Genomic DNA, 26,625 nt, shown 5'->3' with positions numbered 1-26,625 from the left:
TGAATAAGCAGCTAGTATTGAGAACCACTGGATCAATATTTTGATAGAGTATCTACCGCTGAATTGGTTTTTTGATAGACCCCCAAACTCATGTTCATGTATGTCATTAGTCTTTGAGAAATAACCTGACAATATGAAAGTTATTTTTTTGGCCAGGCGTGGTGGCTCATGCCTGTAATCCCAGCACTTTGGGAGGCCGAGGTGGGTGGATCACCTGAGGTCAGGAGTTCGAGACCAGCCTGACTAACATGGAGAAACCCCCATCTCTACTAAAAACAAAAACAAAAACAAAAACAAAATTAGCTGGGTTTGGTGGTTCATGCCTGTAATCCCAGCTACTCGGGAGACTGAGGCAGGAGAATTGCTTGAACCTGGGAGGCGGAGGTTGCGGTGAGCCGAGATCACGCCATTGCACTCCAGCCTGGACAACAAGAGCGAAACTCCGTCTCAAAAAAAAAAAGTTATTTTTATTTCATTTTTTACCAAGAATTCTGTCTCAGCCGAGCGCGGTGGCTCATGCCTGTAATCCGAGCACTTCAGGAGACCAAGGCAGGTGGATCTCTTGAAGTCAGGAGTTCGAGACCAACCTGGCCAACATGGTGAATCACCATCTCTACTAAAAATACAAAAATTAGCTGGGCGTGGTGGTGCATGCTTGTAATCCCAGCTACTTGGGAGGCTGAGGCAGGAGAATCTCTTGAACCTGGAAGGCAGAGGTCGCAGTGAGCCAAGATGTGCCATTGCTCTCCAGCCTAGGTGACAGAGCGAGACTCACTGTCTCCAAAAAAAACCAAAAAAACAAAAGAAAAGAAAAGAAAAAAAAAGAATGTAGTCTTCCTTTTATAGCAAAGTTACTTAACATAGTTTTATCCTTTAACCCATATTTAGTACTCACTGGAGCACAGCATTGTCTTAGATACCATAAAAAATTTTAAAAAGTAGAAATAATTGATTCTGTCCTTTGGGAATATAAGAAACAACTAAATAATACAGTGATCTTTTTTACTGATAGGAAAAAAAAAAGTGAGCATAGTACTGTGTAAATCAAAGCAAGATAAACATTAATGGGAAGGAGAGTAGTCAGAGTAGTCTTCTTGAAGGAGGTGATCTATAAAGAGGGATGGTCGAGAGAGCATAGAGGGCTCCAAGACAGGGGGAAATACTGTGAGAAAAGGTCAGGAGGCCAAAATTAACAAGATGCTTGTTGAGAAATGATACCAAGTTGGTTGAACTTGAAAGCCAGCAATGGAGATTTCTTAGAGGTCAGTGGGAAAGGAAAAGTTAAATGTGAGAGATGTTTCATAATCAATGATGACTCTATAACCAGCCAGTCCAACTTCAACTTACAACATGTTGCATTCCTGAAAACGTTACCTTACAATGCTGTATGACATAAAATTAAATAGAATTGGGAGACAGGAAGGGAGAGTCTGTTGCTGACTGTCTTCACATCTTTATGCACATTATTTTATCTCTATCTCATAAAATTAGAGTTGGACTAGATGACTTCAAGGGTTTTTTTTTTTTTCCGACTCTTAAAAATTTACTTGATTCAGCCTTTCAGCACCTTTATGAGGTTCCTCAGTAATATTCACTGTATTCTGATTGCTTAAATTGAGTCCATGCCATTAGTCCTAGGCAAATGTCCCTCTAGTTGTTTAATATTGTTTGGCTACCCACAGTGGGACTCTTAGATTAAACACACAAAATGGGCTCTGCCCCTTAGGAGTTTTTATTTACCCAAGAGCAGGAATGTGGGTCAGACCTATTTGCATCTCGCTGACTTGGAATCCCATCCAAACACCTCTTGGGAAAACCAGCGCTTTGGGTGGCAATGCTGTCATGTGGTGAAAGAACCCGGACTGAGAACTGGAAAACCTGGTCTTTAGCCCTGACTCACTGTGTGAGTCTCAGAAGCCGATCATTTGTCAAATTCCTTGAAACCCTTCTGGCAACCAATTTTTTGTATCTAACAGGAAAACCTGAAGCCAAAAGACTCTAGTTTGAATTTTAACTCTGGGTATACAGGGATAAATCACTTGCCGTCTTTGAGCACCGATTTTTCTCAACATAATGAGCATAATTATACTTACTTTGCAGTAAGTTGGAAGGGTTAAAAGAGATGGCTGTCAAAGTGGCCAGCAAGGCGGACCTGGCATGGAGTAGCCACTAAAATGTTAGCTGAACTAGAATGAAAAATGCAACCTTCCTTAGAAAGATGTGAAGATTCAGGGCTAAACATCTTGCTCTTCCTATGGATGCACAAATGCATGAGTTTTGATGTTGCTGCTGTTGTTTTTAACAACAGCAAAGTGATTCCAATGCGCTGCTTTGGTCTTTAGACTTTGAAGTTAACATTTTAACACTGACATGCTGTAAGACAGTTTTCGGATAGTGACTGTTATGTGTATGTGTGTGTAAATAGGAATCTAAAACACTCTTTCAGTACCCCCTTCCCATATCGATGCCTTTGCAATTAAGTTTATTGAGATTCACATGTCAGAGGAAATATATTCTCACAACCTTTCTTCCCACCACCTCTTTTGCAGTAAGGCATTAATTTACTTACCAACATTTGATTAAACTCTTAAGGTTCAACCCTAGGAGGAGGTGGCGGTGGACAAAGGATTATTGTCATTCATCATCAACACATTTTAGTCTTCCCCTCGAGTTGCCTATGAAGGATTAGCATTTCCCTGAAAGGAGGAGGACAGAATAAATTGCGTCTACCGCCAAAGAACTGCCAGCTCCTTTCAGCTGGGGGCACATACCGGGAGCTTTTCCCATATTAGTCAGCTTTATCTCAACTTTTGGGCAGTGCCTACATCTGAATTTCATGGGTTTCAGGGTCAGTCAAAACAGAATTGTAGGGCTGTTGAGGTCAGAGGCCACCTCTGTCAAAGGGTAGTGACCTTAACAGCAAGACGTAGCCAGTCTCCTCCGTGCTCCCTCCTCCCCCATCCCAGTGACTTCATTCTAGTGAATGCTTGGCTCATTGCACGCCCCCCTGCAGAGCTTTTTTTTTCGACCTGGTAATAAAAATCCTCTGTGACCTGGTATTTTTTTTTTTCATTATTATTGATTTTCTTTTATTCCTGTTTCTCTATAGAATAACCAAATCTCGGTCATACATAATGCACTGGTTTGTATGTACGTTGGGAAATGACAGAGGGAAAGGTAGTCTGCTATTTATTTACAGTGAGCAGAATGCCACCTCTGGTTTAGGGGAAGATCTGGTGCCCAGCTTAGAAACTGCCTGCATTTTGTGAGCACAAAAATTTCCCAAAACTTTTGAAACTCTCTTCCACCCCAGTAAGTTCTATTACCGCAGTCAAGGTTGATTTTTAAAACTGCAGAACTGCTCAGGAGAGGCGAATGGGAGTTGGGATGGGGTGGGAGGGTGGGAAGAAAAGTAGGAAGGAGGAAGAGTGTGCTTTGGTAGAAAAAGCACAGACAGGCTCTGGAGTAGTATTTCTTTTATTGTGTTTTAAAAATTAATATATAGAGAGAGACAGAGTCTCACTGTGTTGCCATGGTCTTAAACTCCTGGCCTCAAGTGATCCTTTCTCCTTGGCCTCCCAAAGTGCTGTGATTATAGGTGTGAGCCACTGTGCCTGGAGTAATTTTCAGATCCCAGCTCTGCCCCTTAAACTGTAACCTTCAGCAAGGCATTAAGCTGCTCATAGTCTCCGTTTCTTCACCTGTAAACAGAAGCGATTATGCCACTGGTATTGCAGGGAACTTGTGAGAAGCAGACATGGCGAGTCTAATGTGCCTGGTACAGAGAAGACTTCAATAAATGGGAGACTCCGTGGATTAAGGCAGATCTATTTCAGAAATGTGCCCCTGAGTGTGAGGTGAGGAAAGAGTGTTGCAGACTTCTCATTTAAAGATCATCCTTCTGCCTCAACTATATTTTGGTTCTTAAGACATCTTGCAGTTTATTGTTTCTCAGAGGTATAGCATATGCCAAGCATTCTGGATACTGTCCCTCACAGGGGCACAGTTTGATAGTTCCTTGAGAAGTCACTCTTTTAAACTTCACTCAGAGGCTTTTCTTTTCTAGGAGAAGACATAAATACCAAGTATCAGCACTTCAACTCTTTCTAAGGCTGATTCTCTTACCCCTGCTATCACGGTCAGACCTCATTATATTTCATAATAGATTTTAAACAGCTGGTTTTAGCTCTTGAGGCATTTATGATGAGAAAGGGAGGCATATAACTGGGGAGTCCTATTTCTCCCGCCCACCATCTCTCTTCACCCACACTCCTTTCCTAGCAACAGCTCTTTCTTCATCTCTTGTGGCCCACGTCTTCCGTCCCACCTACACCAGCAGCAGCAAAATATGGGGGTGAGAGGGTGGCGGCAGGGTTGGGGGAGGTTGAGACACAGGAGGGGGATTGGGGGAAGAGCTTCAGGGAGGAGGCTGGTGAAGCACAAAAGGTTCTGACCTCCTTGGAACAAGAGGAAGCCCCAAGCACTGTGTCCAAGCTGGCTTAGCTTGGGAGGCTGCCAAGGAACTGAAGCAGAGAAGTTCCAGGTTAGAAGGGCAGGCAGCAAAGTGGTAGGGAGGTGGGGGTAGCTGAAGGGAGAACAGAACAGCGCAGTTTAGGGAAAGGTTTGTCAGCTAAGGGAAAACTATGCACGGTGTAGGTTACGGTGGAGTGCCAGTACTTGCACAGAGCATGGTTCTCCACTCTGGACAAACAACGCTGCAAAAGAGAAACTTGGGCCACATGTTCAGGGAATAGTAGTAGTCCCTGAAGTTTAGAACTTGAGGATGGAAGGGATCGTGTTTCTCAACCTTAACTGCATATTCAGTCACCTGAGGAGCTTAGGAAAATACTGATGCCTGGGTCACGTTCCAAGTCACTATTCATTGTGGGTGGGACCTATACATCAGTATTTTTGTCTTTATTAATTTATTGAGACAGGTCTCTGTCCCCCAGCCTGAAGTGCAGTGGCCCATTCATAGCTCACTGTAAGCCCAAATACCCAGTCTCAAGTGATCCTCCCACCTCAGCCTCCTGAGTAGCTAGGACCGCAGGTGCGTGTCACCACAACTGGCTAATTTTTAAATTTTTTGTACGGATAGGGTCTCACTATATTGCCCAGGCTGGTCTCAAACTCCTAAGCTCGAGCTCAAGTGATCTACCCATCTCGGCCTCCCAGAATGCTGGGATTACAGGTGTGAGCCACCATGCCCAGCCTTAATTGTTTTCTAATCTTGCAAGTCTGCCTTTAAGCAGTGCAAGAGGTTGGAACAAAATAGCTGTTTGTTTTTGCTATCTTTCCTTCTCTAGATTCACTTCAGACATTTCGACTTTACTTTAAAGCAAATATTAAGGCCAGTTTTGAAGAGAGAGGAAAATTGCCAAACACTGCTCTCCAGAGTTGTACAAGGGAGGATGGGGTTGGACTCATGAGCCTCACTCTGTGTTATAGCACCAGCTGGTGGAGCCAGTGCCTTCTCTCCTGTGGCTCCCTCCCTGAATCACTGCCCAGCTGCCAGTCTTCTCCATTTTTTGTTTTCCCTAAACAGCCCATCCATCCTCCTCATCCAGCTCTGCCAGCCCTGGTCCATCAGTGCAGACTGTAAGTTGGAATGTCATAATCATGTAACACAGCTGCTTGAGGTCCAGAGTGGGGAGGTGAACCGTTCAAGGTCACATGGCAGTTTCCACAATTTCCCCTCCCCCATTTGGGTTGGACTTACTCCATGGCAAACATTTTGAGTTGGTCTGTGCCTGGGTTTCAGTCTCAGAGGGGCGACAAATTCTCTTTCTACCCAGAGCTGGGGTGTACCGGAGGCCTGACAAAGAACACAGCAGGATGGAATCTGAGGATACCAGAGGCCTGCAATGTGGGTGAGCCATCCTGGCTGCTCTTCATGACTTCAGCCAGTTTCAAGCTGGCAGAGTTCTTTTCAGAAAAAGTCCTAAGAGGGGAGGGTCCCTTTACTGCCAAGACTCTTCTGTTCTTCCCCTGACAAGTGACTGGCCCCACTCCCAGCTGCCAACCTTGCCCGAATTTCCCGTTCTGGTGACTGACTGGGAGCTATCAGAGGGAAAGAAGGTGCATTTGAGTCATGTGCTCACAGCAGCTGTCGCCTTTTCCTATTCAGATCTTTCCTGGTTCCAAAGTTGAAAGTTTTAAAACAATTGGGAACATAGGTACTACTCGGCTCCCAAGAGGTAGGCACCTGGTGCTCTGGAGAGGAGGCCCAGTGGCCTTTTGCCTTCATCTGAAGCTGCCTTCTTTTCCAGGGTCTTGGTTGTGCTGTGAAAGGGAGGCACACATTTTCTTCCTTGCAAAGTTCCTGAGGTGACCTGTTCTATGGGCTTCAGACCCTTGTTGATTATGACTCGTTTTGCCTAAAGATTTGTGCAGTTAATGAGCTTGTGGCTGTTATGTGTAAATGGGTGTCCTATGCCCTCGTTACCTGACTAAAGAATTTGGTGATTACTTTTTTGTGCTTAGTAAGTCAAAAGTCTGATGTCCTACACCCTTTCATTTATTTAAGGGAGCTCTGGCTTTGAATTGTAAGAGAGACTGGTCTGGTCACTCTTAGGTTTATTTTTGGCAGTGACTAAATCTGAAATTTCATTCTTCCTTTTCCTTACTTTCCTTATATGAAAGCCAATTAATGGATTGTGGACAAAAGATCAAACTAATTGACCATCAGAAAGTGAAATTCAACATCTGCTTTCTTTTTGTAGAACAACATAGCTAAATATAAGGGGATGTTCTGTATTTAATTTTAATCTTAAAAATCATGTTCAGGTATAAATATATTACGTAATAGCAAGTAAGAACTTGGCTTTAAATATAAATCTTTCAAAATGCAAATTGAATTGTCAAGTTCTCATGCCTTTTAGTTAATATACTCACTACTCCCATTTCTGGACATCTGTGGTTCTGAACTTCTCATAGATCCTAGACTCTTAATGTTTGAGAAAAACACCATCATTGTACTTCGATACCCCACTCCTCTCAACCCCAGAATAAAAATACTGTGCTGGAGAAGAATTTGTTAATACTTATTAAGTATTCAGTAATGTTACTGTTCTGTTCCAGAAGTTTATTAGCATTTAAAGCACTGCACTTGAAATATCTTTACACCCAGTGATCATTAAAGCATAATGAACTAAGGGATCTCTTAATGGTGTTGGTATCGAAGAATAGTATTCCCTATAAGAGCTGAAAGGTTCCTGTCTTTGGGTGACACTAACCACTGTGCAAACTTACGACACATCTCTGTGTGTAGAAGAACTAGTCCCCTACAAACCTCTATCAGACTGTAGGTACTATTTTTACTTAATCATTATTCAAGGACAGGATGTGTGGTTTATACACATTTTAATTATTATATGACAAGGTGATGGGGAACTGGATAAACACAGCCATATAAGACTACTTAGTTTTTCCCTGCCTACTTACACCCTAAGTATTCAGAATGTTATTTACACACACACACACACACACACACACACACAGAGGTCATGTCAAATGAAAAGTCAGAAGAAAGCAGGTCATTTCAATATTTTTTATTTGAGTGTGAAACCATTCATATCTTGCACAACTGTACAGATAAAACTATTTCCATTTTAGCTGTAGACACAATTATCACACTGAGTGGTGTGATCAAAGATTTTATTTACAGAACAATTGCTAAAACATCCGATGTCATATTTCCATTTATTTCTTACCCATAGGGTAATAGGCCCACCATAATTGCTTGGTGCATTTTATAATACAGAAAGAAAACCTATATTAATCTCTAACAAACCTCACAAATTACTACAAATCTGACAGAAAAATGCCTACAAAAAAATTCTCCAAAAGTACAATACATTTTTATTTCCACACATACACAGTATAGTATAGGCTCAAAGGCACAGCTTTGAATTTTTTTCTATCAAAGTGTCGGATATTATTATAGTTTTATGAAGGAACCATGAAAGTCATTTTCACACTTGGTGCTTGGTAAGTTAAAGTTTGTTCCATCCAGTTTCACAAAGTTAACACAGCAGAGCTGAGTGAGATACTCAATGCCATAAATCCACATTCTCATAGAACTTAAAAAAAAAAAAAAACCTTCCTGCCTTTTGCTGACACTAGCCATTGTGCAAACTTAAGACAAATCCTTGTATGTAGAAGAACCAGTCTCCTACAAACCTCAATCAACTTAAGGCAATACAGAACAGACTTCTTCCTTCCCTCAAGACAGTGCTTACATTCCAAGACAATGCAGGTACTGTGACAGATGTGGGTTATGACAGAAAATCTAGAGTTTCCAGATAGCTCCCCATTTAGCCCTGGTGCTCCAGGAAGCAGTGATGATACCACCAGGAAGAAGGGATGTGCAGAACACGTCTGAGGGCTGTTCCTTGTACAGTACGATGACAGACAGATGGCAAGGTGAATGCTCTTGGCAAATTATGTGCCCATCCAAGAACACAAACCAGATTCTGTCTCCAGTATCCATCCTTCAAGACTAAAGAGATTTTGTCAACAGGAAAATCAGTAGCTTACTAGAAGTGGTTGCCAACACAAAGCAAAGTCATGGAACAGAGGGAAAAGGCACAGAATGGCCTGCCCGAGATAGTGCTCTATAGAAACAGTCAAGTCTGGCTTGGCTACAGAAACCCAATCCCGCTGACTTTTAGTAAGTCCTGTTTCTGAACTAAAGTTTATTCATCCCACATTGAATCCCATCCTCATGTTCATTAGGAAAATGGACACTTAGGAATAGCCCATGAGTTACAATGTATAGAGATAAAGTCTTCTGGGGGATGGGTGTTGGGTTTATTATTATTAATAATTATTATTAATATTAAATATGGATGCCTATGATAGCAGTCATTTAGCCCATCCTGTAGAGGCCTCTCCGTTGATGTAAGCAAAGCCAGGAAAGTGTTGCATGTGCTCATACTCAGAATTCCTGCGCGTTGTCAGGGGTGTATACATGTCACTAGAGTTTCCGTACCTCGTGGAATGCACAGACGGGCTTGTGTAGCACGTGTTGGCGGAGGGCACCTCTGGCCAGCGGGGAGTGACTGGGGTAGGATGCAGTCTGGGAGTACTGCTCATCAAACAAGGTTCCATCCGGGAAGTGGGGCTATTAAAAGGGTACTTGTTGAGGGGAAAGAAATTCCACAAAGTAAAAATTAGCTTGAAGTTGCATATACACAATATCAGTCATGTTTATAGTTTAAGTTAAATTTCTTAAGATGCTATTAATGAGAGCTGATGGAGAGGAATCACTGAACTTCTGCAAGATTGAATCTTGGTCTTAGGGAAGTCAACAGGAGAAATGCAAAAGATTTCATAGCCTGAGTTGGGCTGGTGTTTACTCATGCGGTTATACTGGCTTTCTGTTCCTAATCTGCAATATCTTGGGAAGTCAAACCCAAAATGAGAAACAGCCACACCAGGAATACAGAAAAGTGTGTGTTTGTCACACGCACAAATACACTAGTAACTGCATGTCCAGATAAATAAATATGGATGTACAGATGGATGGTAGTGAGTTTTATTGTTAGTTATGGAGATGTGATAGGTCCTAGTCCATCAACCCAAGAGCATAACGCTGCCAAGTAAAATACAATGACGTTATTAAAAAATAACATTTTACAGTTGAATTCAATTATAAACTTCAGCCTAAAAGCAGGCTTTTGAAGAGGAAGCAAGTCAACAATTTCAAAGGTTATTATTAGTGCCTATCATTTAGAGAATGTCTTTCTTTTTGGCTCACATTTGCTGAACTCCTGGAAGATACACGAATAGAAATTGGACTTGGTGTGAATGTGGAGGAAAGAGTCAAGAGAAACCAATTGAGAGTGGTGGGGAGGGGAGCTTTTGTGCAGGTCAGAGGAACAGGTGTTAGTAGCTACAAGAAGAGGGGAAGTAGTTCTAGAAAGGATTAGGAGTAAGAGAAGTGCTTCTGAAGTGCTTCTTCTTTTACATTCTTTTCTGTTACCAAGACAGCTATGCAAATAAGCCCTGGTTAGTAGGATCAGAGGGGAGGAAGGACAGGAGCTATGGGCTCCCTTTGAGAGCTCCAGTCTGCAGGCCAGTCAGCACAAAGATTTCTTTGCTGTGCTGAGGGATACCCCACCAAGGACAGGAGCCAATCAACAAGGATGGCCAGAGCAGCGAGGAGGAGAGTGTGTGAATGTATGAATTCTTCTGCTCCCCATCTGTCTTCCCTGACAGTTGGAAAGTGGAGCCCCAGGGGATTAGGTGGGAGGCTGCCTCCTATGAGGGAGACAGACAGGCTGAAGCCTAGACAGCAGGGAGAAGGGGCTATGACAACAATGGCTGCTCCCTGGAGTCTAGGTGGCTACAGGGAACTGCTCTTCCTCTGTGAGTGAGAGCCTAAGGGGAGCTGGGGCAGGTGCTTAGGCCTGAAGCATGCAAAGAGAACCAGCAATTAAGAGGTCAAGAAAGAGGGATCCTAATTCGAGTAGCGAGGGACTTTTCCCCCTACATAGGATGGCATGCCTTACATAGCAAGAGTACAGCCACTTCACAACCAAAAGAACAGTTAGAAAAGACGGAGAAGGGCGTAGGTGGTGTCTGGGAACTCAAGGGAGAAGGCACCAAGGGCTGTTGCCAAGGAGACCATGGACAGCACGCCAAGGCTTTCCTAATCCCAAATCAGATCAGAAACACTGGCACATACCCCTGTGCTCTGCATCATGGGAACCTGCAGGATGCTGTTTGTGTGGCAGCAGTGGTGGACTCTCAGGTCTGCACAGTGGGATTCTAGCACAGGAACTGCTCTAAATCCCAGTGAGACCATAGTAAGATTGGGCCCTGTCCCAAAAAAACAAGATCCCAGGTGTATTAAACAGATAACATTAGGAACTATTACTACAAAACGATCCTTTTTCAGAAAGGTTGCTTGCCCCACCTGATCTCTCAAGTGAACTCCTGGGTGTCACCTCACCTCCTGGTGCTCTTCCTGGCACAGAGGCCTCCCTTCTGGTCCCATGGCATGCCAAGCTGGTTCCAACTCAGGGAATTCTGTCCTACCTGTTCCTTCTGCCTAGAACCTTCTCTACCACCCCTACCCCTGGCTCCTGCCATACCTGCCATTTTGTCATTCTTTCTATCTCGGCTTAAATGTCACCTCCTCAGAGAGACTTTTCTGGAATCCTATCTCAAGAACCTAAATACCCCAGCCTGTGCCTCTTGGGCCGGGGCCTTACCATCCTGCCTGGCAGCTAGCTAGGTCTTTCTTTTGGCTTATATTCATATACTCCTGATGGGGCTTTGCTGTGTTCAATACCATGTGCCCAACATCTGGCATGGTGCCTAGCACCTAGCAGGTGCTAAATAATAGTTAGCAAATGAACATTGGGACATTACTACTAGAATGAGTTTTAGGAATCCTGGGATCCAACCCCATGTTGTATAGATGAGAAAGCCAGGCCCCATGAGATCACGTGTCCTGCCCAAAGTCACACAGCAAGCTAGTGGAAGAGCTGGCATAGAAACCCAGTTGGGGAGCATGCTTTCCCCACATTGATATGACCGTCCCAAAGGAGGCTGACCTGCCACTGCCAAGTTACCCAGGAGCAGGAGAGCACTCCCTTTTTGGAGGCCAGCCCATTAGACTTTAATCTCTCTGCTGCTCTTCCTTCTCTAAGCTCCCTCTTCCCCGACAGAGCTCTGGGGCCTTAGAATTCTCACCTGGCCTCAGCTTGCTGGTTCCAACAGAGTCCGCCTTGCCTTGGCTCATGTAAGTAAAATGTCACAGAATGGACTTGGGCTCTTTCCCACAGAACCCGAGAGTGTGGCTTTTGTGCCTAGTCAAGGACCCTCGACACAGCTGTGCTCAGAAGTTGTGTCATACACTCAAAAGAGTAATTGCCTGGAAACGAGACTGGCTCAAAATATCTCTAATGTGACAATAAAATTCTGTTACCACAGAATCCAGCATGGAAAATTCTGTCCTGTTAGGTCAGCTAATTGCAAATGAGTCAGTGACTCGTTTTCCCTGTAGTGAAGAGACCATTGAAAGGCCAGTTAGCTGAAGTGCTCACTGCCTTGGCTTGGTCATTAACATGACCGATGAAGCTTCTATTTAGTCTGGTGGGAGTGGCAGAGGCTGGCCCATGGCACCCGCCTCACCTCTCACACTTTACATCCGGTTTCATGCAGGGTCCTTAAGCATGCTGGGCACAAACTCCGGGGTCCAGAGATCTCTGCTGGAATAAGGCACTTTTTGTTGAGGGCCCGTAACAGGAAGTTACCATTCTCTGGATTAAATCATATGCTGTTGCTACTGATTTTAAAAAGGACATAAGTCACCAGTTTACCACCCCTTGAGAGGAGTGTATGAGGGGTGCCTGTGTGCACATGTGTGTGCCTGCACACACAGTCCAACGTTCATCAGATGCCTATGGCATAAGCCCATCTTAGCTACGACTGACTCTTGGTCTCTTTGGAACCATATTAGGAAGATCTATTTTGAGAAATGACTCTCCACACCAAGGGCTGACTTTCCTACACATGGAGAGGGAAGAAAGAGCCCTTTATTCCTGACCCCTTACCAAATGAGCTGCTACTTGAACAAGGGGTGAAAGGTGGTCCAGTCAGGAGCACAAACTGTTTTCCTATGAAAGGCAGCTCTCACTGCACCAAAGTACTGCCAGAGGGCTCACCCCTAGCCTCTTAGCCTCTTCTCTTAGCCTCTTCTGGAGAAGGATGTAGCTCCCAAAAATTCTTTGTCAGACAGTCCACATCTGCTGAGCTTTGTTTTTTTTTTGTTTTTTTTGTTTTTTTTGAGACAGAGTCTTGCCCTGTCACCCAGCCTGGAATGCAGTGGGGTGATCTCAGCTCACTGCAACCTGTGCCTCCCAGGCTTAAGTGATCCTCCCACCTGAGCCTCCCAAGTAGCTGGGACTACAGGTGTGTGCCACCACTCTCAGATAATTTTTAAATTTTTTGTGGAGATGAGGTCTCACTACATTGCCCAGGCTGATCTCAAACTTCTGGGCTCAAACGGCCCCCCTACTGGAATTCCTGGGCTCCCAGCCTCCCAGAGTGCTGGGATTACAAGTGTGACCCACCATCCCTCTGCTGCTGAGGTTTTAAAGTCAGGATTAGTTAAGTTATTACATGTGAAACACTTAGAACTCCTGTGTAGGAAGTTTTCAAAATGTGTCAGCTGTTATTAATGTTATTTTTAGAATCATAGGGTCATGGTCCATTAATGGTAGGAAGAGCCTTAGTGACTAACCATCTGGTTCTACCTCTGGTTTTACAGATGAAATAATTAAGGTCAAGAGAAGGGAAATGATCTACTGCAATCACACAGCAACTTAGTACCAGTCATTCATTCGTTTCATTGACAAGTATTTACTGAGACTCACTGAGGGCCAAGCTCGGTGCTAGGCCATGGGAATATAATGGGGAGAGAAAAAGGACTTGGTGCTTGCTTTCACAGAGCTTAGTACAGTGAGGGAGACAGATCTTAATTATAAAATTACTCTAAATATGATAACTGTGGTGTTACAAAGGATAATAATAAAATGTGTTAACCATGAGCCAGGCCCTGTTCTGACCTTTACTAACTCACTTGACCCTCACTACAACCCTGTGAAATAGATACCATAATTATCCTCATTTTTCAGATGAGAAAATTGAGGCACAGGGCTAATTGGAGGCAAAGCTGGGATTTGAACCCAAGGAGCCTGGCTCTACAGTCAGAGATCTTACAACACTATCATTGATTGATTTTTTTTTTTTTTTTTTCTTTTTGGCCCAAGACGCCAACCCGAAGTACAGTGCCCTAAGCAAACGTTGTAGCACCCAGTGGTCCTGGGTTGGTTTGGGCCAGACTGCTGGAGATTCTGTGAGAGGCAGTAATTAGCTGATAAGGCTTGGCCTCTGCCTTTCAGATGATAAATAAGGGACAGCTTTCCAGTCTAAGTGTGATCAAATGGCTTTTGAGCTCAAGGGCCCCAGTTCCACTATGGCTGCTTGACAGGGTAGAGGTTCTATGAACATGTATTGAATGAGGCTCAGAAAGATTTTGTAGCTATGTACTTGGTCTGGTTTATTTTCTCCTTTCGGTTGGACTTGGGAATGGGGAACCTGGAAAGAGGCAGCTTACTTTGATGTGAACAAGTGCAGCACAGTTGCAATGTTTTTCCAAAATAATTCAAACCTTACACTGTGAAACCTCATTCATCTGGACTAAGTCAGAAGTTATAAGAATCTAAGCAGGGCTGGGAGGCTTACCTTTGTATTACCCAGGAAGAAAGTATGTATTATACAAATAAGTAGTGTAAATAAAGGCATACACATATTCTATTTTGAAAACAAATGACTTAAAATTATTTTGAGCATAGAAATGCTGGGACCCCTATAATTACTGTGCTTCACAGATGTATCAGCCCTCTAAGGAAACCTAGCTGGCATTGATTTGCAGTAGTTTCAGTTACTTTTGTGCTGATGACCAATTGCATTTCTCCAACCATATTGCATACTTGCAATTTTTCTTCCAATTCAGACTGTCCTTTTCCCTGGTGAGTCTGACGTAGTGAATTGTGATATTCAGTTACTCAGAATTGGAACAGCTTGACCCCTGCTCTGGAAAGCTAAAACTAATTAGCCCTGCAGTGGATTTTCTCTATGCTCAACCTTAAACCAAAAAACCAATAAAGGAAAGAAATAAGGTTATCTTGGGGTGTGTGCTTCTCTTTGGCAACTTGAAACTTACTGAGAATAGCAGCAGTAACCTCTTGAATTTACCTTCCACTCTCCAAAACAGTAGTATTCAGTACCACTGGTTTAGCATTGGGATTGAGAGCTAGAGGATTTGCATTTGAGTCTGCTTTGTCCCTTACTGGATGCTTGGCCTGGGGCACATTACCTTCTGAGGCAGTCTACTTATCTTTAAAAACAGTGAAAAGGCTAGGTGCAGTGGTTCACACCTGTAGCCCTAGCACTTTGGGAGGCTGAGGCAGGAGGATCACTTGAGCCCAGGAGTTTGAGACATGCCTGGTCAACATGGCAAGACTTTGTCTCTACAAAAACACAAAAATCAGCTGGGTTTGGTGGCATGCGCCTATAGTCCCAGGTACTAGGGAGACTGAGATGGGAGGATCACTTGAGCCCCGAAGGTGGAGGTTGCAGTGAGCCAAGATTGCACAGCTGCACTCCAGCCTGGGTGACAGAGTGAGATCCTATCTCCAAAAATGCCTTCTTCCCAAGGTGGTTATGGCAATTAAGTGAGTCTGTATATTTAAATATGCCTAGAACAGTGCTCTGAATAAATGTTAATGAAAACAAAACAAAGGATACTTTGTCTTTAGACAGTACCTTCCCCCAGAGAGGTACCCCGTTTTGAACACTGACCTCACTCATAAACCTAGGTAGAGACCGATGTAATAAATTTCTCTCCACCCTATTTTACATGTGGAGACTAAGGCATAAACCACGAAGTGTGGAGTGTGTGTGTTGAGGGGAGTGTCAGAGGCACTCGTCTAAGAGTCACAGGGCATGGTGGCGAAGAGCCTGGCCTAGGACCCTTTGGACTCTCATACCTTGTCTGGATTAAAAGGGCCCTTCCATGGGCTTTCGCGTGTCCTTGGGCCATTCTATTAAGACCAGCTATTAAATGACAGTGTTCCAGTTGGAGACTGTTGTGGCTTCCAGAGCAGGACCTCATGGGCCTTGAGGAGACTTTGGCTTCTTTTTATGGCAATGGCTTTAAAAATATCACCCCAGAAAACCAGCTTCTGCCATTTCATGAGGGGGGATGAGGAAGTGAAGAAGGAGGGAAGACAATGCCCAGAGTTGTGGCTTGATGATGCTGTCTCCCACTGGAGCGTAAGCTCTACCAAAGCAGGCATGCTCTGTCTCCTTCTCACTGTGCTCCCAGTGGCTAGTGCAGTGCTTGCACATAGTAGTTACCCAGGAGCCATTTGAGAAATGAATGAATGAATGAGATGCTTGGAGTGTGTGGAGTGATCTAGGCTGTTGCAGCCGTTCTGAGTCATGCAGTGGATCACAGTGAGGAGCACAGAGTGCTCCCAAGAGAGGGAGCTCCTAAGGAGCTGGCATCTCTGTGTGACGCAGTTGGAAACCTATAATGAATGCCCCAGGTGATGATTTAGTGGAATCAACTTCTTGGCTTGTCTGGGGATTAAACCAGGGCTCCCCTTGGTACTGCAGATGGAAATCAAAACAAACACCTGTTTGCCCAGAGTGCCATGTGTTGTGGATACGTTCTCCTTGGTGCCCTCCTTCAGAGACGACTCTGTGTGCTAACAGCTGATGTAATTACAGCCTCCACGCTAGCGTCAGTCCTGCCATCTCATTCCTAAACTTCTACAAGTGCTTTGGAGCAGAGCCCCCTGCCTCCACCAGCCCCCCTTCTTGGTTCATTCTGTGGGGACCCTGAGAGCTCTCTTTGTTAATCACAGCTCTGATCTTACCACTCCCTAGCTTCCTGTGCCTGCAGAATAGAGTGAGCATGCTCAGCACACCGTACTATTGTTCATGCTGACGCCACCTCCCATGTACTCATCTGCTCAGTGTACACTTAGTGAATGCCTGCATCTGAGAGGCAGCAGGGGGTGGTGCCTGAGAGCCTGGACAGGAGTCACAGCTCCTGGGTTCAACTCCTCAGGCAGGTTACTGTGAGTCTCACTTCCTTTTCTGCAGGGGTTATCCAAGGGATGTGGAGAGTGCTCAGCGCAGAGCCTGGCATATAGCACGTGTTCAGGAGAAGGTAGCTCCTCTTTTTGTAGGTGCCAAGTGCTGTGACTTGAGGATACTGGACTTAATCTTTGCCTTCAGGGAGCTTAGGGTCTCTGTGCGTGTCAAACAGGAAAGTTGGTGATGATAACAGGGTGTGAGAAATGCTACTGAGAGAGGAAACCCAGGGAGTGGCACCTAATAAGGTCCTGGAGGAAGCAAGGGGGTACTTTCAGGAATGCCACAAAGACAGCAAGATGCTTGTCATGAATGCCCAGCAGAAGAAACTGGGGAAGAGACACCCAGCCCGAGGAAACAATATCTACAAAGACATGGAGGAACTCGGCACATCCAAGACAACCACATGAGGGCTGGCATGGCTGGGGGGAGGGAGGGAGTTGGTGAGTAGGCCAAAAAGGTAACGAGTCTTAAGAGACATACTAAGGAATTGAACTTGACCTGGAAAGCGATGATGTGCCAAAGACAGCTAAAGTATCATGGTCAGTTGGGTTTTTTCCGAAAGACTCCTCTAGCTGCAGTGTCGGGGATGAACCAGAGATGGGGCACTTTTTAGAGGCATAGAGATCATCAGGAAGGCTTCTGTCTTCATCTAGGTTCGATATAATAAAGGCCTGAGCTGAGATGAGCACAGAGGGCATACAGAGATACTTAGGACGCAGAGTGGAACTGGCAACCAGTCGGATCAGAGCCAATGCACAGGAAAGTGTTAGACAGATAGGGTGTCCAGCGGTGGTTTTCCAAATGCAGCCAGGTGCCATGGCCTGTCCATTCCCCACAGACCACGGAGGGCTGGTTTGGCTTATTAGACAGTGAGGAGCCCAAGGAGATACAGGGCCTGAGAGTGATTTGAAAAGGGATCCATTTCAGGAGGATTCTTCCGCTTAAGATTACGTGTGTGGGCTGGATGAAAAGAGCAGACACGGGACACCACGAGACCAGTTAGAATGATGTTGAGAGACCAGTCCTGACAAGACTCCATGAGGGTCTGCACCAGGAGAGTGGTGATGGGAAAGGAGACCCAAGGCCCAGGGTGAGGGTAGCTGCCCGAAAAAGGGCAGCAGACATGCGGCCGATTAGATCTTGGCATGAAGAAGTCAAAGAGAGGATAGAATGAAAAACAAACTGTTTAGCAACCAGGCATGTGAGAGCAAATGGAGCATGAACGCTGGCCGAGCACCCACTGTGGGCCAGCCATTGGAGGCCAAAAATGACGCTGATGAAAAGACTGTCCTCTCCTTGGGGACATACACGCTGCACACACAGCATGCATAACAGTTTACGAACTGTGTTAACCAGATTTGGCACCAAGTATACCAAGGTCTGGGCAAGAAACCAGGACCACTGACTCACCTGTGCAGAGCTCCTGTGGTAAGGGGCATAGTGGAGTGGCCCGGAGATGGCTGTGTCATGAGGGAGGGCCGGATACTGGCTCTGCATGGGGTGAGGATGCTGGTTGCCATAGCTCCCATAGTTATAGCTTCCCGTGTATCTAAAATGCATCAAGCACATTGAATAGTGTGAGTAATTGCAAGAACCGATCAGTTTGACAACTTTTTAAAAACCTCATCTATGTTTTTCCTTTTTCTTTTTTTCTCTCTTTTCTTCCCCTTCACTAACCCATTTTTCATTCTTTTATTAGCTTTTTTTTTGAATCAGAGTCTCATTCTGTTGCCCAGGCTGGAATGCAGTGGCATGATCTTGGCTTACTGCCACCCAGCCTCCACCTCCTGGGTTCAAATGATTCTCCTGCCTCAGCCTCCTGAGTAGCTGTGATTACAGGTGTCTTTGCAGCCACCGCGCCGGCTAATTTTGTATTTTTATTAGAGACGGGGTTTGCACATGTTGACCAGGCTGTTCTCAAATTCCTGACATCAGGTGGTCACCTTGGCCTCCCAAAGTGATGTTGGGATTACAGTGCTCCCGTCTGGCCTCTTCCTTTTGATTCTTACCATTTCCACTTTTGTGGCCTTGTTATGGTTAACTTAAAACCCCAGGCTGATTTTCCTATTCCTTCAACAACTAGAACATACCTCCCTTCCCCCAGCCAGCGTTCAGAGATGAAATCTAGCCCTGAGCCAAACATCATTAGTGATGGAAACCTCTACTCCTGCTGTGTTTAAAACCCCTGTTGTATCCTGGAATCAAATAGGGATAACAAAAAAGAAACCACTGTGAGATTTATGTTTTTATATCACTCAGGCCTCTGCTTCCACATCATGGGGAAGGATATAGTGGGGTTCTGTAAGCTGTCTCCTGGGGGGATAACACCATGGCATGGTCAAACAGGCATCAAAGACCCCGGTTCTAAGCCAGACTCCACCACTTTCTAGCTGTGACTTTCACGGCCCTGTTTCTCACATCCATAAAAATACTGTGCACGGTCATTCTGAGAATCATATGTGTGAACACACTCTATAAACCAGAAAGTCCTGTGTAGACATAGCCTATTATTATCACTGTTCTTCTTAGTAACATCTTTATAGCAAAGATGCTGACCTATGACCATGTGAGTATTTTTTCTGCTATTTCTGCTGAATCAAAAATCTCCCTGAAACAGGGTTTTCAGAGTCTATTCTAAATGTGTGGAAATACTCTCAAAGGCCTCCTGAGAAAATAATGGCTGCCCGATTGACTGCTTGGGAGCACTTGAACCTATGGAAAAGTACACCAACATCCGGGCCTGTGCACACTGTCAGGTCACCGCTGTGCTGCACTATGCTGGGCCAACTGTGGAAGGGACCTGAGAGGTCCTCCCCCTCCTCCTCTCATGTACCCCACAACTGGTCTGTTGGAACCTGGCCTGGGAGTGGTCAGGCCCACTGCACCACATGGTAGGATCTCTCTCTCTCTCTCTCTCTCTTTTTTTTTTTTTTTTTTTTTTTTTGAGATGGAGTATTGCTCTATTCTCCAGGCTGGAATGCAGTGGTGTGATCTCAGCTTACTGCAACCTCCGCCTCCTGAGTTCAAGCAATTATCCTGCCTCAGTCTCCTGAATAGCTGGGGCTACAGGCGCCTGCCACCATGCCCATCTAATTTTTCTTTTTTTGTTTTTTTGAGATGGAGTCTCCCTCTGTCGCCAGGCTGGAGTGCAGTGGTGCAATTTCGGCTCACTGCAATCTCTGCCTCCTGGGTTCAAGCGATTCTCCTGCCTCAGCCTCCTGAGTAGCTGGGACTATAGGCGCGTGCCACTACATCCAGCTAATTTTTGTATTTTCAGTAGAGATGGGGTTTCACCATGTTGGCCAGGATGATTTCGATCTCCTGACCTCGTGATCCACCCGCCTCGGCCTCCCAAAGTGCTGGGATTACAGGCATGAGCCACCGCGCCTGGCCCATTTTTGTATTTTTAGTAGGGAGACAGGGTTTCATCATGTTGGCCAGTCTGGTCTCAAACTCTTGACCACAAGTGATCCACCCACCTTGGCCTCCCAAAGTGCTGGGATTACAGGTATGAGCCACTGTGCCCAGTCAGGGTCTCTTTTTAATATCCTAAGTGCTTTTCAGATCACTGCTCATTAGACATTGAAAGGTTAGTGTCTTTTGATAAAGACAATGCATAATGGCAAAGAACTACGAGGATTCAAGTAACACTTTTGTATGGATTTGTAGTTCATTCATCACAGCAACATCACTCCACACATTTGAAAAATATATACGTATGGGCAAAACAAATGATGCATCTTTCCAGGGCATAAAGCACCGCTAGAACCTATGGGGAATCCCCTGAACCTCATGAATAACTGCAGCCCTAAAGGGACCTCCAGCCCTCAGGTGAGGAAGCCCTTCTCTAAGTGGAATCATAAAAGACTTGAACCTAAGATGACGCTCTGTAAGTCTGCAATTTGTACAAAGAGCCAGCCAGGAGAACTGCTGAAAGGGGTTTTCAGCTGAGGCGTTAAAGGAGTGAAGAGGGAGGAACACAGGCTTTGGAGTCAGATATGTGCTCAGTTAGGTCCCACCATGTGCCAGCTGTGTGACCTTGGGGAACTGAAGAGAACCAAGTTTCAATTTCCTCATCTAAAATGGGGTCACTAACACCTTCTTACCTACCTACCTACCCTGGTTGTTGTGGGGATTACACAATACAGTGCTCACGATATTGTGGGAACTCAGCAAAGGGTAGCACCCTTCCTGTTCTTTGAGAAAACAGCTGTTAAGGAAACCCCTCTTTAGATCTTTTTTTTTTTTTTTTTTTTTTTTTTTTTTTTTTTTTTTGAGACGGAGTCTCGCTCTGTCACCCAGGCTGGAGTTCAGTGGTATAATCTCGGCTCACTGCAACCTCTGCCTCTCAGGTTCAAGCAATTCTCCCACCTCAGCCTCCCAAGTAGCAGGGATTATAGGTGTACGCCACCATGTCTGGCTAATTTTTGTAGTTTTAGTAGAGACAGGGTTTCACCACGTTGGCCAGGCTGGTCTCGAACTCCTGACTTAAAGGCCCACCTCGGCCTCCCAAAGTGCTGGGATTATAGGGTGTGAGCTGCTGCACCCGTCCTGTTTAGATCAAATTTTAAAAGTCCAGCAGCATCCCTAGAAAGTTACCTACCCATGTTCCTCTCTGTGGGGATAAACTGGTATCCTGTGTGTGACGGAGGAAGAAGGCACATGAGTGTTCCTCATACAGGGCAGCTGTTGGGAGTTCTCAGCTGGGGACCCAGCAGCCGTCGTCACTGTGTATGTGAGAGACCACGTGTATGACTGCATTGCTCCTGCAGAGACAAATTAAGACGTCTCGATCATTAACAGTTCTCACATCCCTTGTTCTTCCTTACTTTAGTGGCTTCCCTTTGTTCTTAAGTTGAAGGCCAAAATCTTTACAAGACATGTATCTCTGACTCTGCTGAGCTCACCAGAGGCATCCCCCATCCCCTATCTTTGTTTTATCTGGTCCAGCCACATTATCTTTCATCGTCTCCAGAGCACCACAGTTCCCAGCACCTCGGGGCCTTTGCACATGTTTCTGCTGCCTTATTACCCACTCATTCTTCCTCTCACAGTCCAAAAAGCTGTCGTCTTCCTAATCCCAGACTAGGCCAGATCCCTCACTGTACTGTAGGCCTAAGTGGTACCTACTGCAATTTGTAATCCTACACCCATTAGTGAATGTGATTTGATTAATGGTCCCCTCACCAGACAGAAAGCACCAAGAGGGTAGGGGCCTGGCCAGGATTTTGGCCACCAGTGGATTCCCAGTGCTTAGTACAAAGCCTGGCCACCAAAAGACTCAATAAAAATTTTAGAAGGGAGAAAAGGGAAGGGAAAGATAAATAGAAAGGAAGGGAGGGCCAGAAGGAAAAGGAAAGCCTGGGGAAATACAGCCTAGATAGGCACTGCCAATTAACTTTTCAGTGCTTAACTCAACAGGTGTTAAGGATCCAACAAATTGCTTTAAGCAAACATAAGTAGATTATTGGGATCTGCCAGCTCAGGTCTTTTTGAAGATTATTAGACAGTGGCCTGGACAGTGACCTATTCTATACAAATTATGAATTCCCTTTGTCTATTTTTTAATTTAATTGGATACCTTGAAAGTGCTAAAGACTGGGGGATAAAAACCTGACAAAATTAAATGCTTAATATTTTATGAGATGGTTAGTTTTTTGTTTTTTGGTTTTTTTGAAACAAGGTCTTACTCTGTCACCCGTGCTGGAGTGCAATGACATGATCATGGCCCTCACTGCAGCCTTGACCTCCTGGGCTCAAGAGATCCGTCCACCTCAGCCTCCCAAGTAGTTGGAACTACAGGTATGTACCACCATGCCCAGCGAAGTTTTAAATTTTTTTTTTTTTTTTTTTTTTTTTTTTTTGAGACGGAGTCTTGCTCTGTCTCCTAGGCTGGAGTGCAGTGGCACAATCTCAGCGCAGTGCAACCTCTGCCTCCTGGGTTCAAGCGATTCTCCTGCCTCAGCCTCCTGAGTAGCTGGGATTACAGGCGCACACCACCACACCTGGCTAATTTTTGTATTTGTAGTAGAGACAGGGTTTTGCCATGTTGGTCAGGCTGGTCTCGAACTCCTGACCTCATGATCCGCCCGCCTCAGCCTCCCAAAGTGCTGGGATTATAGGCATGAGCCACTGTGCCCGGCCTTGAAATTTTTTATAGACACAGGGTCTCACTATGTTGCCCAGGCTGGTCTTAACTCCGGGTCTCAAGTGATCCTCCCACCTCAGCCTCCCAAAGTGCTAGGATTAGAGGCATGAGCCACCACTCCTAGCCTAGAATTTTTTTTTAATGATAATTTAATAAATCATTAACAGCAATATTAAACTCATCAGACAACTTAATTTCTGATAAATTTTAAAATATGTTAATATGGTGGAAATAATCAAGCTTGTTTTAGAAGGCAGAGGGAATGGGATCCAACATCCCCCTTTAGGTACATGGAAAACTGAAGAATTTAAGGGAGGACATTTTTAAGGTGAAGTAAAAGAGAAAATTTGATCTCCCGTTCTGTATTTTCTGCAGTAGACCATTTCTATCTAAAAATTCCTCTGGGAAGATAAAGGAAAGGTTTTCATTTTAAAAATTAGTCCATTCCATCCCAGGGACTTTGCAAATAGCATATGAGAGGAGCTGCATTGACATGGAGTAGTGGGAGGAAGCAGAGTTGGTGGATCAGCGCAGTGCCAGTTATGTGACAGAGACTCGGTAAGGAATACCCTTGAAGAAATGTGGAAATGGTATCCTATTTTAAATACCTTGGCTTATTGTTAAAAGAACCCTTTGGTGAGCCCTTTCATAAATTGAAGAATCTTTTGGAATGCAAATAATGTCCTTTGTTGTAATGAGGTGGCAAAGATTTATTCCAAGAGTATGAAAGGAGACACCATTATTGAGCATCTCTTACAGACCATGCAGTGTGCTGAGTGCTTGTCACACACCCTTAAAAGAACATTATCCCCCATTTTATAGGTGAGGAAACTGAAGGTTAAATCCAAAAGAATTTAAGGGAGTGTATAGCAATATAAAAGATTCGAGACAATAAAATGGAAGTGGGAATGAAAGAAGAAAGAAAAGCAGAATTGGAGGCAAAAAGTGCAGTCGGAATGAGGTGAAACATGCCGCCCAAATTCTTCCTATATGTGAATTTTAAACTTAGATACGAGTTTTCCAGGAGCCAGTGCTCCTGGAAACCTGAATAGTTAGGAGCACTAAGATTGACGATTGCTCGGGAGTATACTGTCCTCCATATTCAGAGCAAACAGAAATATCTTTAACTATGAACTGTTCAACAATGTCCTCAACACCCTTACAATGGACTTCATCTTAATTCTAAGGATGGTTCCTTTTGTCAACACTAACTGCAGGCTAATGGCATCACACAAAAGTCCAGTTCAAGGAAACTTAGAATGTTAAATAACTTGCCCAAGGTGCTGGAGTGGGTGGGTGGTTCAGTCGGGCTCCAAACCCAGATACTTTCTGCCACACACTTTCTACTCTCTACTGTCATGTCTCTTTGCTCTGGGTTCTGGTTCTGCCAGGTGCTAGCTGTAAGATCTTGGGCAAGCCTGTTAAACTTTATGAGCTTCTGTTTCATCATCTTTAAAACAGGAGTAACAATATCTATCTTGCAGGACTGTTGTGAGGGTTAACTGAGATAATATATGTCAGAGATCTTGGCATGTTGTAGGCTTTTAATGGTATTCAAGCACTCTTCATTACGAATTCAGGTATTCTTACATGAAAACTTCTTAAAATAGATATTTCTGTATATCTCATTTCAGACCCCAAGGAAGAAAGGCAAGTTTCTTGGGTGAGATTCTTTTACCAGTGATGAAACATTTGAATAGCAACGGTAATTTGGCCAATTACGGCAAATTTCCTAACATGTTTTTCTATAAAATTACTGGTGTCCTTACTCACCAGCACAGCCGAAAGTACCCCTTCCTGCTTTGCACATCTACTCCATATTCTTCCCCCAAAAGATAATGACTTTAGCAGGCTTGATTTGTAAGGCTTGATAATGATTTGTCAGGCTTGATTTGTAAGTACAAGAAAATGGGAAGGGAAGATCCCCAAAATGATCACGACTTAGATGACTGGATTATGCATAATTGCCCTCCTCTATGTTTTGAACTTCATGTGAAATTATATTACTGTTATAGTTTTTAAAAAGTCATGTTTATTAAAACAGATTATCATTAGTGGTGGGATTGAGGAGAGTTTTAAAATGTTTTCCCTTATTTTACTTATCTGTATTTTTCTGTAATGAATGTGTATTGCCTCTGTAAAAAGAAAAATATGAATACATTAAACAAAGTTTAGAATTGGAAATGGAATCGGAGAGGGTGGGCAGTTTGGGAGAACAATGAACCAGCCCCAACAAGCGAGTAATTAACCCTTGAAGCCTCTGGGACCTCAGGGGAGCACAGCGAGGTCAGTGGATATTTAAACGGGACAGCCAAGGAAACCAAAGAATTTTTTTTTCCAAGCAGTGGGAAGAAGTCATGATAATAGCCATCACCTGAGAGAATGCAACAGAAGTTACTTTTGTGTGAGCCCCTGGAGCACAGCAACTGTTCCTTATTCATCTCTGTATCCCCAACAGAGGGTGTGCCAAATAGTAGGTGTTCAGTAAATTTTCGTTCCATTGAATTTGTTGTTGAAGGAGTAAATGCTGCTAGAAATAGACGTTATCAAACAAAAAGCTAGTGGAACTCTTGGAAAAATGGGCTCCTGTGGTCTGGGGAACAAAACCCCTAAATGGCCATGTGCCAGCAATCTAACACATCCACTCAGGCAGGCTTAAGCAGATTAACACCTACTGGCTTGGGTGAGAAACCCTTTTTGCCTGGGGAGCAGAAAAGAACACCCCTTGAATTCCCTTTCCTACCAGTGAGACCTCCAGTGAGAATTGCTGCTGCTTCTTTTTTAAGGAAGCTAATAAAAGAAAATCTGTGCAGCTTACAGTTTGTGCTTAGTTTTTAAGACAAGTCTAATGCTTTTTAAAACAATAGCAAATCTTCCCTATTTGTTCAATTCCTATATTTTTCTCTTATTCTCCCCTCCTCTCCTCACATTTCTATTTATTTAAAGGTCTGAGGATAGCGGTGGAAGCCCCTGATATTTGAGAATCCTGTAAAGATCCCAAGAGAAGCAGTTGTTGGTCACCTTACAGTATTGAAACTGCTACAGGGGAACATTTTCTTCCCCTCCCATCCCCAACAAAACACTCTTCTTCCCCAAGGTTGCTTTGTTTTGGAACAGGTTTTAAGCATAGGACAGGAAGGGTGCTCGGAATATAATAGACAGTCAGTAATGATTTGTCAAATAAATGAATTAATGATCATCTAACATAAACCAGATCTCATGCTCATTTCCTTTTATACATTGACCCATTCAGTCTTCACAACAACCTTTTGAGGTAGGTAGTATTACCTCCTTTTTCAGGTGAGAAAATTGAGGCCCAAGAGGTTAAATGACTTACTCAGGTAAGTGGCAGAGTTGGGATTTGAATGTGGGTCTGCCCAACCCCAAACCCTTTCCATAGCAGTGTTTCTTACACTTGAATGTGTATTTGAATCATTGGAGATCTTGTTAAAAATGCAGATTCTGATTCAGTAGGTTGGGAGTGAGGCCTTTATATCAGACTTCTAAATGATGACAATGTGGTTGGTCAGTGAACCACACTTTGAGTAACAAGGCTCTATAACATACTGCCTCGTGTCACACATCCTGTATGTTAAGGGCCATTAAAAATCCAAGTTGGCCAGGCGCAGTGTCTCATGCCTAATCCCAGCACTTTGGGAGCCTGAGGTGAGCTGATTTCTTGAGCCCAGGAGTTTGAGACCAGCCTGCGCAACATGGTAAAATCCTGTTTCTACAGAAAATACAAAAGCTGGATGTGGTGGTGTGTGCTTGTAGTCTCAGCTATTTGGGAAGCT

At 44.3% G+C, this 26,625-nt stretch overlaps 1 protein-coding gene across 5 annotated transcripts in view; it reads right to left on the bottom strand.

Moving 5' to 3' along the window:
* Positions 1 to 7,535: 7,535 nt before the first annotated feature.
* RFX4 (regulatory factor X4) overlaps positions 7,536 to 26,625 on the bottom strand; it is a 179,214-nt gene continuing 160,124 nt past the window's right edge. For 4 of the 5 annotated variants that reach the window (XM_003907089.3, XM_003907090.3, XM_009181593.2 and 1 more), the window contains 3 exons: positions 21,287 to 21,449; positions 18,094 to 18,232; positions 7,536 to 9,138 (listed from right to left, as the gene is read on the bottom strand). In XM_003907089.3, the coding sequence (XP_003907138.1) occupies positions 8,866 to 9,138; positions 18,094 to 18,232; positions 21,287 to 21,449 (575 nt within the window). In that variant the 3' untranslated portion in view covers positions 7,536 to 8,865. The remainder of the gene's footprint in view (positions 9,139 to 18,093; positions 18,233 to 21,286; positions 21,450 to 26,625) is intronic. The other variant, XM_009181595.2, reaches the window with a different exon arrangement.

This window comes from Papio anubis, chromosome 9 (assembly GCF_008728515.1).
Source record: "Papio anubis isolate 15944 chromosome 9, Panubis1.0, whole genome shotgun sequence".
Lineage (NCBI taxonomy): Eukaryota > Metazoa > Chordata > Mammalia > Primates > Cercopithecidae > Papio > Papio anubis.
The sequence above is the reverse complement of the archived record's forward strand: the minus strand, read 5'-3'. Positions and strand labels throughout refer to the sequence as shown.